The 14397-nt window shown below is 42.9% G+C and overlaps 1 protein-coding gene across 1 annotated transcript in view; it reads left to right on the plus strand.

The window, feature by feature from the left end:
- Positions 1–13761, plus strand: part of GAB3 (GRB2 associated binding protein 3) — a 78135-nt gene extending 64374 nt beyond the window's left edge. The window contains exons 6-10 of the mRNA XM_006918830.1: positions 42–159; positions 2914–2995; positions 4086–4185; positions 12046–12162; positions 13645–13761. Of these exons, the coding sequence (XP_006918892.1) occupies positions 42–159; positions 2914–2995; positions 4086–4185; positions 12046–12162; positions 13645–13761 (534 nt within the window). The remainder of the gene's footprint in view (positions 1–41; positions 160–2913; positions 2996–4085; positions 4186–12045; positions 12163–13644) is intronic.
- Positions 13762–14397: the final 636 nt, after the last annotated feature.

Raw genomic sequence — 14397 nt, forward strand, 5'->3', positions numbered from 1 at the left:
CCATGGGCCCCCTGCCCGCCCCGCCTTGTCCCAAACCCCAGTGCAACTCTGACGACTACATCCCGATGAACGGAGGATGCTTCTCTAGCCCACTGCCTATGCTGCCTGCAAACATGGAGCCTCCCCCAGTGAATAGAGATCTCAAGCCTGAGAGGAAAGGTAAGCCATTCGAGCAGGACTACTGTGCAGGAGAGGGGTGCAAGGCCTGGCAGCCATGTGAAAATTTCCTTCCCGACCTTCTCTGGGAAGGAAGCCTTAGAGCAGCGGTCCCCAACCTTTGTGGCACCAGGGACCGGTGCTCCTATGAGAATCTAATGCCCGATGATCTGAGGCGATGATGCTAGCACTGGGGAGTGGCTGCAAGTACAGATGCAGCTTTGCTCCCTCACCCGCCACTCAACTCCTGTCTGCAGCCTGGTTCTTCACAGGCCACGGACCCGTACGGGTCTGCAGCCCGAGGGTTGGGGACCCCTGCACTAGAGAAACCATTCTAGAGGATTGGGAAGTATAAGAGCGAGGATCAAAAGGGAAGGGCTGGGGAACCTTGCTGCCCCAGATCATCACAATTAAAGGAATCAGGGGACTTACAGACACCATGGCCCTGGAAATACAGCCTACAAGGCCAAGTTCGTTCCAGGGGGCTCATTTTGGCTGCATCCCTAACAAAGACCCAGAAGTGAGCGATGATGGCTGGGAGCAGAACCTCCCTGACATCTCTTCACGTAAACAGCACTCGAATGTCAACACAGTGCCCTCCTCCTGTAAAACAGCCAAAAATGGCCTTTGACACTAATTTCTGAATGTCAGACCTGGTTATGTGCAACTTAGCACTCGCCGACTCTCTGTGTTTGCCTATCAGCAGAGGTGTTCGGGGTGGGGGGGGGGCTGAGGACTTTGGCAGTGAGCGGTCTGGCTCCTATTTGCACAGAGCCCCTTGAAGCATCTGCATTTATCTCAGGCAGCTTTTCTGGTCTGCTAAGCAGCACGGATAGGCAGAGGGAAGGAGAAAAGGGATAGAAGAAAAGCAGGTCACAGTAACTTTCTAACTTCATCCTTGCGCACTATCACCTGCTCAGTAGGGCCGTGTGATTCCAAAGAAATATCCGATCCAATGACCGTGACCTCTGACATTCCCATCTGGTACATTCCCACCTCTCTTTGCCCTTCGGAAAAACTACTGCTTCAGCTGGCAGTGCCCACAGCTGGCAGCTAAGTCCCTTACTCACGCCCGGTGTGTCCTAGTCTCACCCCTTCAGTTTGAGTCAAGTCACATTGACAACGTCTGCCGTGTGCGTAACGCTGTGCGAGACGCTGGGTGGGATGAATGATGAGGAAGCAAGGAGGGTTCTTCAGTGTGAGGGGGCTGAAGATATACAAAAACCATCTGGAAGAAGAAGAATTATGAAGTCGGTACTAAATAGGAGAACAGACCCTGTCTTATGAGGTTCAGAGGAAATAACCATTCATTCTGGTCAGAAACAATTTAACAAGGACCTGTAACTTGGAGGTATGTACTATTGTTTTGTTCGATTCATTTTCTCTAGCAGTGCTGTCCGGCAGAACTTTCCGTGATGATGGAAATGTGGCCATCGAATACTCGAAATGTGGCTAGTGTAACTGAGGAACGGAATCTTCAATTTTCTTTCATTTGAATACATTTTAATTTAAATCGCCACATGTGGTTGTGGCTACCCTGCTGGACAGTGCAGCTCTCTAGAACCTGGTGATCAAAGGCATAAAGATAACAAATGGACTTGGGGTTGGAGAGTCATTTGGTGGGTGTGAAGGTGGACGCCTAGGCCAGGAGAAGCTGCTTTTCTGGCAGGGTGGATGCAGGGATGGACCATGGGGCCCGACCGGGAGAGAGCTGGTGGTGAAGCCGGGAGGCGGCCGGTCGGTGAACCCCATGCCAGGGTGTCATGCCGTCAGGAGAGACCTTTCTAGCTGACCACCTTGCCCAGGTCTGAGGCTCCCAGGAAACGGAGCAGCAGGAAAGTTACTGTACTAGGCTTTAGTGATATTCAGGGCGGGAGGAGTAGTTAAACTGTCTCGACTTACATAATCTAGTGGAGGAAAGATACAAAAGCAACCCGGCCGAGGCAATGATTGAGGAATTACATGCGTGAGCAACTCAGCAAGGTGGGCCACTGAGGCGGAATGAGGGTCAGATGCCAGGTGGTTCTCTAAATGCCAAGGCTACTGCAATGAACAAATCAGAAAAGCGCCTGTCCTCCCAGAACCCAGTAAGTCTAGACCTGGATCAGATAATCACAGATACACGTATCACAAACGGGGAATGCTGTACAGGGCAAGTACAGGAACTCACGAGAGCCTGTGGTGTGGAGTCTGCTCTTGTCTGGAGGTCAAAGAAGGCCTTCCTAATCAGCCGAGGTCTCGAGGTGACTCACCGGGCAGAGGGGGGAGAATATTCTAGGCAGAAGGACGATGAGGCAGACACCATGGACTGGAGGCGAAGACTAGAACCTGGGTGATCATTTCTGCCTGCGCTTAAGAAAGGTAAAATTTCAATTTTGGGCAGACATATCGAGTGGGCTGGAGGCACTGGTATTCACTAAAGTCAGAGGCTTTCATCTGTTTTATCCATACTGTGCCTCTAACACCTAGAACCGTGCCTGACATATAATGAGTTCTTAATAATTGTATATTGACTAAATGTATTGCCTCGTCGTTAACCTCCAGCTGGTAATGTTTGCTCGAGTTGTCCTCTCTCCTCCCAGTGAGGCAGGGAAGAGTAGGACAATGAGATTCACACTCATCATCAGTGCTGCTTGTTAGTAAATTTGAATTTGGTGTGGTCGGTAAGTGGAACGTCGTCGTCGTTTTTTAGTCTTTAGATTCTGGCCTTGAACTCCTGAGAACTGACTCTATTGGATATTGTGTGTTACTTTATAGCGCGACTACCTCCCACGGACCAGAACAGCTTCTCTACCATTCGAGAACATGCGTCTCTAACCAGGACCCACACCGCGCCTTGGTAAGTCTCTGATTGCTCGAAGGGGCCTCATTTAGCATTGACACTCCCATAGGTCTTAGTTAGGCCTCTCCGATTGAATGTAGTTGAAGCCCACTTGGGGTTTATTATCACGAGCCAGAAGTGTTTCGCCGATCACAAAGGAAGGAATATAATTGAATCTCCCAGGATACTGGGATCAGGAAGGAGAGGGCCGCCGGGAACCCCAGGAATCCTTCTCACATTTGTTCATTCCTCTTTCTCTGGAGAACTCTTTCCTTCGTTGCGCCATCCTCATGGCCAAAGATCACTAGTACCATAGTTCCTGAGCTTATTTACATGCCACACAGTTCCAGTACCCACAGAGACAGGCTCTTTTCAATCCCGATTCACAGTTCCTGTGAGAGGGCATTATATTACCCCAGCGTGAGTGGAATCGACTATGGCTCAGGGGAAGGCCAGTCGTACTGACGTGGCTTCCAGAAAGCTCAACTTTGTGAACCAAGTAGAAGCGAATTCTCAGAGAAAGAGGGATGGTTCACGGGCTTGGTGGACAAACCTCAAAATGTATCTGCACTCTCTAGTCTCATCTTTTAGAAGCTGCATTTTCAGAGTCCTGAGCCTTGTTCCAGAAGTTTCTTGGTTCCCTCTAAATGCCAAAGGACACAATCACTTTGAATAGCAGAATTCTGCGATGAGCTATATTTTCAGCCAAGACCGTAGAGACTCAGTCTGTGCTTCTGACTCAGGAGAGGGATGAGCGTCGATTCACAATCTTGTCCTCATCCCATCGGAAAAAGTGGCCACACTTCCTTACTTTTCCCGGTGACTTTGAATGGACACAAGAGAGCCCCAAAGGAGTGTTTTTTTTTATTTCCCCTAAATGATATGATACCTTGGTCTCTTTCTAGAAAGCTCATGAACTGTGTCACATGGAGGGCCTGGAAAAAGCAGCTTTCGAGAATTAGGAGTCATTTGCCCCAGAGTGGGACAGAAGGAAGTTGTATCTGGAAGGGGAGGGTGGAAGCCCCACGGGGGCCATGTCAGTTCCTGGCTGGCTTTCAGAGCAGCTGTAAGACATTGCTTTGACCTCACCTATATTTTTCGTTCTTAGCACTCGGACCAGCTATCTCCCTCCAGAAAGAAATAGCATTAGTTCTGCAAGATATGCCAATTCTGCTTCCAGAAAAGAGGACGAAATCTACATCCGAATGGTAATCCTATATTTTTCATACTCTTATTTTTCTTCGGCCCAATCAATATTCTTATGAGTTTATTAGACTTCAGAAAGCCCCATGCAATCTGAACGTGATCACTCGGCTGTAATAACCAGGTTCCAGTGTTTTCCAGACTGCAAACAAATATATTTGAGGCTGGTTTTCTTTCCTGCGATGTGCAGCTCTTGTACCATTTGGAGACCACAGTATTTCAGGAGTACCCAAGGCTGAGGCACGTGTAATAGGAAAATGGAAATGTCAGCAGTCCTTGGCACCAGGGCCATGATATCCTGTTTGACCCCAATAGGTTTGCAGTTCCCCGGGTATCTAGAATCTAAGCTTTGAAAACACACATGGCATGGATCCTTCCACCAGACTACTTAGTGGCCCTACCCTGACTGTCTCTGAACCTTTCCAAAGGATGAGACACTTAGAACCCCACTGAGAGGTGGCTACCGTGTCCTAGGCTGTGGATGTGTCTTAGTCTCCCGGAGAGTCCTGTTACAGGGTCTTTTGTAGATCTGAGTAGATAGAGACCTGACTTCTCTGTCCTTTGATTAACCATTTACAGCTCAAGAGTCCTAATCTCTTTCTGTCCTCTGATGTCCCTTCTATTCTCTTGACCTTGGATTCTATTGAGAGTATGAGTTTTTGAAGGGAGAAGGAGGGGCGTTCAGCACCTCTGGGAATCAATCAGGCACTTGAGCCAGATTTGCGCTCGTTCCGCAATTTAAAAAATGTTGGTACTTTACAGGCAATTCTCCGGAGAGAATTCCTCTTTAAACTATGAAATTTTGAAAAGAGATCTCAGAAGGACAAATTTCAAGGCAAACGCGACTATACTTTTGAGAAGATAATTCTTCTGCCCTTCCATATATACGTGAGGATAATAAGCGATTTAAAATCTAAAACCGGTAATCTCCACTGAAGCAGTCGTTAAATGCTTCGTTTTGCCTTTCTAGTTGATACAAATTGTGCTGTAAGCGCACTTAACCATATGCAGTTGGAAAGTGACTCATGTACAAATCTGCTGTGATATTCCCAATGTTTTTCACACTTAGTAATGGCCCTTGGGAGACTGGTAGAAGAAAACACTCTTACAAAGGATGCTGACCAGCTGTGCTCTGTCTCCAGAGAACAGAAAAGGGAAGTGAATGTATAACCGAAGAGAAGCAAGTGCATAGTCATTCCAGGCACTAGCAGTCCATTCCTGATCTTGGAGGCTGTGAGAAAGAGCAGCGTTTCATTAACAACATGGTTAAAGGTCGATTTCTTGCCTAAGTTTATAATCATTGCCTAACGACTGTCTCTGCTCATTGCTAGGTAATACAACACAGTAGATCACGAGCCCAGAATAACTAGCCAAAGGAAGTGACTCCTGTGAGGGAACCACCATATACAAGTGTTTTTATTTTTTAATTTTTTTTTAAATGCCAGTTTATTTTTTTTTCATACTATATATACATACATTTTTTAGCATTTTATTTTCTTATTTTCCCTCTCCCCCATATAAGTGTTTTTAAAGGCCGTCCCATCTCATTCAATCGTGCGCTTTATTTTTAACTTCACTTATTCGAGATTTCCAAATGACTTTGATTTACATTATTTCACTCATCCCACACAGCAATCCTATGTGGTAGACAGAACTAAAATAATTCGATTTGGGTTTTGCACATAATCCTATGCGTTATTTTTTTTTCTTTGAGGACAAGTTCTGATCTGAATGTAAAAATTTAGGCCAGGGGCTGAAATACGAGTTTTGTTTTATTACTGTATCCTTCTTTAGTTACTTTAAACTTGGGTTGTGAAATTTATAAAAATTTAGAAGAATGAGCATGATTTCAATTTATGTTATCTCTTTTCTATGGGGTTTTCACACTCTTTAACTTTAATAGTTTTGTAAGGTTTTTATGATAGAATTCTGAACTCCTTAATCTCACATTAAAGTTTTATATGATATTATAATAACTTCAGTTTTTAGATTATCTTACAGTGAAATTGACCTTTTCCTGGTGTGCAGTTCAGTGAGTTTATTTTTATTACCGCAATACGTTTAACATCCATCACCACACAGTTAACATTTTTTTTCTTGCGATGAGAGATTCTTAGATCCACTCTTAGCAACTTTCAAATATATAATACAGTACTGTTAATAGTTACCATGCAATACATTACATCCCATGACATATTTATTTTAGCGGTGAGTTTTAACATACGCATAGATTCGTGGAACCACGATCAGGACACAGAACGGCTGCGCTACTCTAAGACACTCCCTCGCTTCACCTTTACATAGTCACATCCTCCCCACAAGTCCATTCCCTGGCAACGACTGATGTGTTCTTCATCACTGTACTTTTCCTTTTCGAAAATCCACATAAATGGGCTCGTGTAGTCTTCCATCTTCTGAGACCGGCTTCTTTCACTCCGCGTAATATCTTTGAGATTCATTCAAATCGTGACACGTGTCAATAGTTTTTTTATGTTTTGCTGCTGGTTAGTATTCAAGTGCGCGGATGTGCGGGTTTGTTGATCCACTCACCCACTGAAGGACATTAGGATTGTTTCAAGTTTTTTGGCAATTATATATTCGTGATTATGTATTCATGATAATTATGAATTGTTATAAACATTCTTTTACAGATTGTTTTTGGGTTTTTTTTAATTTTTTTTACTGTAGTGAGTCGTATAGCATAAAATTTACCATCTTAATCGTTTTTAGATGGTTGCTGTGCAACCATCGCCACCATCCATTTCCAGAACTTTTTCATCGTCCTAGACAGAAACTCTGTACCCATTGAACAAATAACTGCCTAATCCCTCTCCCCCGAGCCCCTAGTAACCTCTGTCCTACTTTTCGTCTTTGTCAATTTGCCTATTGTGGGTCCTTCATATAGGCGGAATCATACACTATTTGCCCTTTTGCATCTGCCTTCTTTCATTTAGCATAAGGTTTTCGAGATTCATCCCTATGGGAATTTTCATTCCTTTTTAAAGCTAATACTCCATTGTACGCAGGAACCACATTTTGTTTATCTATTCATCTGTTGGTGGACATTTGGATTGTTTCTACCTTTTGGCTGTTACGAATAATGCTGCTATGAGCATCAGTGTACAAGTATGTGTTTGAATCTTGGCTTTCAAGTCTTTCAGATATATACCTAGAGGGGGAATTGCTGGATCACATGGTAATTTATGTTTGAGTTTGGAGGAACCACTAAACTGTTTTCCACAGTGGGGAAACCTTTTTATGTTCCCAATAGCAACGAAGAATGGTTCCGAATTTCTCTACATCCTCATGGACACTCTCTCTTTTTGTTTTTTGTTTGTTTGTTTGTTTTGTGTAACAGCCATCCTAACGGGTGTGGAATGGTATCTCATTGTGGGTTTCATTTGTATTTCCCTAACAGCTAGTGAAGTTGAGCACCTTTTCATGTGCTTATTTATCATTTTTATGTCTTTGGAGAAATGGCTAATCAACACTTTTGCCCATTTTTGAATTGGGTTGTTTGTTTTTTTTTATTATCGAGTTGTAGAAGGATTTTTTTGTTTTTTAAAAAAATACATTATAATGTGTGTGTATAATGTACTATTTCTTTTAGATATTTTAGATTTAAAAACCCTGTAAAAACGTTGAAATGTAGAAAACTAGAAAGGAAATTAAAATCTTCCAAATAATTTTTTAAATACTTTATAGATATAAACCCCTTATCAGATAACGATTTGCAAATATTTTCCTCTATTCTGTGGGTTGTCTTTTCACTGTCTTGATACTGCCCTTATACGTACAAAAGTTTTTGATTTTGATGAAACCAATTTTTTCTTTCTTTTATTGTCTGTGATTTTTGTGTTATATCCAATAAATCATTGCCAAATCCAATGTCACGAGGTTTCCCCTGTTTTTCTTTGAGAGTTTTATAGTTATAGCTCCTATGTTGAGGTCTTTGATCCTTTTTGATAAATATAAATTTGAAAAATATAAATTTTTGTATATGGTCTAAAGTTAGGGTCTAACTTCACCTCTCGCATATAGAGATCCAGTTTTCCCAACATTATTTGTTGGAAAGACTGCCCTTTCCCCATTGAATGGTCTTGGCACCTTCATTGAAAATCAACTGACCGTAAATGTGAAGGTTATTTCTGGGCTCTTTATTCTGTTCCATTGGTCTATATGTCTGTCCTCATTCCAGTATGACACTGTCTTGATTTCTATAGCTTTATAGCAAGTGCCAAAATCAGGAAGTGTGAGTCTTCCAACTTTGTTCTTCTTTTTCAAGATTGGTTTAGCTATTTAGGGTTCCGTAAGATTCCATGTGAACTTTAGGATGGGCTTTCCTATTTCTGCAAAAAAAAAAAAAAAGTCATTGGAATTTTTCATAGAGAATGCTTCGAATCTGCAGATTGCTTTGCTTAATGTTGTAATCTTACCAATAATTAAATCTTCTAATCTACAAGCATAGGATGTCTTTTAATTTATTTATGTGTGCTTTACTTTCTTTTAACCACGTTCCGTAGTTTTCCGTATACGAATCTTTGTCTCCTTGGTTAAATACATTCCTAAATATTTCATTCTTTTTGATGCTGTTGTAAATGAAATTGTTTCCTTAATTTCCTTTTCAGGTTGTTCCTTGTTAGTGTATAGAAATGCAACTGAATTCGGGGTGTTGATTTTGTGTCCTGAAACCTTGTTGAATTTGTTTATTTTTTGTTTATTGACTTTGTGTGTGAAACCTTTAGAGTTTTCTAGGGATAAGACAGGGATAGGACTGAAAGTTCCAACCCTCTAATCATATGCGGGGTTCTCCTGACAGCCAGCCCCCATCCTTACCAGGGGTCCAAAAGTCAACTCATTAACATAACAAGAGACACCTTTGCCACACTCAGCACTTAGGAAATTTCAAGGATTTGGGGAGCTCTGAGCCAGGAACTGTAGACAAAGACCAAATATATATGAGAAATATATTTTGGTCATCTGAATGACCAAATATATATTATGACATCACAGTACTGCCAGCACATATCCTATGATTCCACTTGTATGAAATGTCTAGAATAACAAATCTATAGAGACAGAAGTTAGATTAGTGGTGGCTCCTAGAGCTTGGGGAGATGGGCTGGGGGATGATGGCTAAGGAGTGTAAGATTTCTTTTGGGGTGAGGAAAACATTCTAAAATTGATTGAAGTGATGCTTGCACAAATACGTGACTATACTAAATACTACTGAATTGTATACTTTAAATGGGAGAATTGTTAAAAAAATAAGTGGTAAAGAAGGTTTTAATAAAATAAATCCAACGCTACACAAAGTTAAGAATATATACAAACAAGTTGGATTTCTCCCAGGCATACGAAGTGGTTTTAACACTTAAGAATCTGTTCGTGAGCATCTTGGTAAAGATGGCAGACTGACCACAGGCTTTTACTTTCCCTTCATCCAAAATGTACTCCAAAGTCACAGTAAAGGGATTTGTTAAAGGCATAAACCCACAAGGATATGAAGAATTGGAGAAGACGGTAGTAGTAATATTGGAAACTGGAAAGCAGATGGATGGCAAATGACTTATCAGACCCAACGAAGTTAAATCCTAAACACACTGTGGGAGGGATAAGAAGCCACTTAGAATAGCCGGGGGGTTCAGGAATTGCCCATGTCACCTAGTTCTGGAAGTAGGGCAGAAGGGAAAGGAAAAGAAGGGGTAGTGGTCAAAAGTCTGCATAAGCAGCAGGTCAGTCCAAGATCCCCCTCCCCCACTCCATGAAGGTTTACTGCTGTGACTTCCCATCTCCTACTCCAGAGAAAAGTCAAAGTGTTAGTCTCTGGAGAGAGTTAAACAAAGGGTCTCTGTACTGGGGCCGCGGGGCGGGACGCAAGACACATTTGACCAAAAATACTATACTAAAAACAAGGTGATTAAGTAAATATGCAAAATGGATTTGAGGACCATTCCCAAACCCTTGCTTTAGCCCCTCTTTTTCAGAATGTTGACAACCAGACATTTATTTACAACTGAGTCTGGAGATTGGAAGGCTGTTCTCTGGGCTATCTGAGCAGCCCAAGAGGCAAGACCTGGGTCGTGACATTGGGGGTTCGCTAAGAAAATCGTCCAGTGAGTTGACCTTGCAGTGAGCTCCACTGCTGATGAGCACAACCCATGTACTCAAAGCTTTGGATCAGCTTTTTTGGTCTTTCAGTCTTAAATATGAGCAGACGGCCGATGATTTCATCAGACATTTCAGGAAAGCTTTAGCATGAAGGATAGAGACCAAAACCAACAGATTGGAGGAATCAAAAATGATGCCAGGAGAAAGGTTTCTTTAAAAATCTATTATTGTAACCAATATTCTCTGAGAGATGAGCTATTATAACCATAAATTTAAAGAATCTATTAAGTCAGTCAAGCACATTAATATACTAAGGAGAAAAATGATGTGTTCTCATTAGATGCAGAGAAGATATTTGATAAAACTCAACATCTGTTCACGTATAGGAACTTGATGTATGACCGGAAGTTACACTGGGGAAAGGATGGTTACTTATGTGGGGTTAAAAAAATGAATCGTATCCCTATTTTATTGCCATATATTAAAATAAGTTTAGGCTAGACTATTACTTAAACGTGAAGGGCAAAACTTTATAATATTAGGAGAAAATATGGGGAAACAAATTATGACCTCAGCATAGGAAGGATTCCTTAAACAAAATACAAGACCAGGCCACTCAGGAAAATATTGAGATATTACGTTAAAAGAACAAGTATAGACTGCGATGGGCTATTTGCAATGCATATAAGCAACAAATGATTATTCTCAGGATGTATGAGGAAATATTGATAAAAATACAAATACTCCGATGTAAAAATCAGTAAAACATGGAAAATTGAAACACAGTAAGGTACCATTTTCCCTGTATCAGGTCAGGAAAACTCAAAAGTCAGACAATACCAAGTGTTGTTCTCCAGGATGGGGAGCAATAAGAGCTCGTATACACTCCTGGTTGGTACAACCACAGCTCCTTTAGAAAATAGTTTGGTGACAGGAAAGTCAAAGATGCGCACATCCTATAACCCAGCAATTCTACTCCCAGCTACACGCCATAGAAATCCTTCCACAGGTGCATGGATGTTCATGACAGCTTTGCTTCTAAGAGCCCCAAATGGAAAGGAACGCAAATGCCCATTAGTGGCGCAACAGTTCAATAAATTATGCAGCGCAATCATCTATCCCAATGAAAATGAAATAGGGCTAGTGCATCGATGTCAGTGAGTGTGACATATGGAATATGGAGCAAAAATTAAAGTCACCAAAAATACCATATGGTTCTATTGATAGAAGTTGAAAACGAGCAAAACTAAATAATATGTGATTTAAGGATGCTTACACCCTCATAAAACTGTATTTCAAAAGGAAAAGGAATGAAATTGATAGAAGTGGAGCTGACACTTGATGGGTTCCGGTGGTAAATCTATGAGTGAGTGTCGCACACATGTGATCACTGTTTGTATTGTGTAAAGTATCTTTCAATGCATCGGGGGTGACTTTGCTAGAACTTTAGACTTTAATAAGTGTGGTTGATCTTTTCAGGATTTAATCTCTAAGGTCTCACGGACCTGTCAGATTCATGAAACAAGTTCTCAGGGGAGATTTTGGCCAACTGTTTCCATGGTGAATAAAGGTAGAGCTTCATGTGAAGGCTGAACTGGCTGTTTTGTATCTCAAATGCCTCCTGTCACTCACGGGTCTCATGAAACCAGTCTATTGGGGTGTAACAGCAGCTGCTCAAGTGAAGACTCACCCTCCTTCCTTTGGGCAGCCTGGCCAGACATCCTTAACCCGAGTCCTGTGATGTTGGTTTCTAGGATGGACACCGAACAACCAACTCCGTGAGCAGTGGTGCTGTGACGTGGAAGAAGAAATGCAGCCTGGATTATTTAGCCCTGGACTTCAATACGGTGTCGCCAGTCCCTGCACAGCAGGTAGGAAGGACTTCATGTCTCAGAATTCCCAGGAGATTTCATTTCTGTTTAGATTTTTCTGATGATTCAACTGTGCTTGTTCTCTTTGAAAAGTCTTAAACATACAGACATGTGCAGTGAAGAATATTAAAATCAGCCATGATTCTGCCACCCAGAAATCCTGCTGTATTCCCTCTGGGGTATGTTCTTTGGCTGTACAGGCAGACCTCGTTTTCTCACACTTCGCTTCATTGTGCTCCACGCATGTTGCGTTTTGTTTGTTTGTTTTTTGTTTGTTTGTTTTTTACCAACTGAAGGCAAAACCATCCACCAGCAAAAAGATTACGAGTCTCTTGATAATAATACTCGCTTTTTCGCAGTGGTCTGGAGCCAGACCTGCAGTATCTCCGAGGTCTGCCTGTATATGTATAAGTAGTATTCATGCCCTTCAAAACTTAGACCCTCAAGGTCATCGAGAAAATTTTCTGGCAGAGATGACAGCGAGGTAAAGGGCACTTCAGGCGTAGGAAGGGCCTGCTGAGGGAAAAAGTCATAACCTAGTTTGGCTAGACCCTAGGGGTTGGTGACAGGCGCTCTCAGTTCGAATCGGAACTCCTCAGTAACAGACCCCAAAGGCCAGGTTGGGCACTTTGGACTCTTTTGGGTAGTAGTCTTGTCCGCAAAGTGAGGATCAGAAGGAATAGCACCTATGTCGATGCCCGTTGTGGGGATTAAATGTCTTAATACATGTAAGCAACACTTGGCACTCACTAGTGTCGCTCACTGCACACTGTAAGCCATGGAATGAATGAATGGTCAGCAGCGGAGAACAGCTAAATATTTTTGAGCAAGGGATGGTCTTAATCTAAACTGTGCCCAGTGATGCATCGTTTGATGAAAAAAGCAAAAAAAAACTGCTGAACAGGATGTACGATATGATTTGTGTGTGCACACGCGCGCACAGAAAAAAATCTGGAAGACTTCTTCTTCCTTTTGCCGAATGAACTCCCATTTCTCGTTTACCTTGAATTTCATTCCAAAAGCCCAAACTGATTCTCCAGAAAAGGAGAGGCTTTTTGACTGGTCGCCAGTGGGACCATCCACTACAGGCCAGGGCCTCAGCGTTCCAGGTCCTCTTCAGTCCGGGGTCCAGGCAGGAGAAGCTATCTGAGGCGTGCTGGTCTCCTGGGAAGGGAAAAGGAAGAGAGAGGTGGCATAAGCACAGGGTGTGTGCCTCTTTTCTCTATGGGATCGGCACGTGTCACTTCCACTCATATTATATCAGTCAAAGCAAGTCAAATGGCTCGAGCAAAGTCAAAGGGGGCAGAGGCGAAGAGAGATTTCTACACATGCACACAATGCATGCTAACGCTTCTGTAGGGAACGACCCAAGAAGGGGAAGCAAATAAATACCTGATCACACGGTCACCTACCTAGAAAGACCGACGGTTTCCGCAATTTTTAAGTCAATGTAATGAAAACCTTTCTGTTTTCCCCTTTCAGAAGAAACCTCTTTCAGAAGATCACAAAGTCGACTACGTGCAAGTGGATGAGCAGAAGACGCAGGCTCTCCAGAACACCAAGCAGGAGTGGACAGACGAGAGGCAATCCAGAGTGTGAGCAGGGTGGGCTTGGGCCGCGTGTGACACAGGGCAGCCTGGGGCTTGTTTTGCGGTTTGCTTTCACTAGAATCACAGGGATGTTAATGCACGTGGAGACCCACAGAGAATGTGTAATTTCCGTAGGCTCGGCAAGAAACTTTGGGGGAGAGGACCGATTTGTACACGTTGAATGGAGAGAAGAAGGAAGCCATGCCCTCCCAGAGGGGGCTCTGAGAGACTCCACCCCCCACCCCCCACCACCACCACCTGTAGCAGCAGTTTCATCCTCCGGCCACACTTGTCTGCACCCAGAACCTCAGGGATAATTCGAGTTGGCTCCACAGCCTCCAACTGGGATGCAGACAACTCCATTCATTCATGCAGGGCAGGAACAAGAAAATCAAGACTTGAGAATGTTTTTCCGAGACTTCGGTTAAAAGTTTCTCCAATGGAGAATTTGGAGTGCAGATTGGAGCCAGTATTGCTAATGGGACAGGAAGACCCCGGTTGACTCCAATCCTTGAAACTGACCTCTCTCTTGTGCTTCCATTGACATTATAAATTTTCTCAGCAGAGAAGTCCCCGGAGGCCATCTTCTTTGTCCCATCCGCAAGCCCAGCGGTGGTGGGAGAATCTGCACTCCTTACTCCAAAGA

The sequence above is a fragment of the Pteropus alecto genome, unplaced genomic scaffold (genome assembly GCF_000325575.1).
Source record: "Pteropus alecto unplaced genomic scaffold, ASM32557v1 scaffold1998, whole genome shotgun sequence".
In the NCBI taxonomy this organism is placed as follows: domain Eukaryota; kingdom Metazoa; phylum Chordata; class Mammalia; order Chiroptera; family Pteropodidae; genus Pteropus; species Pteropus alecto.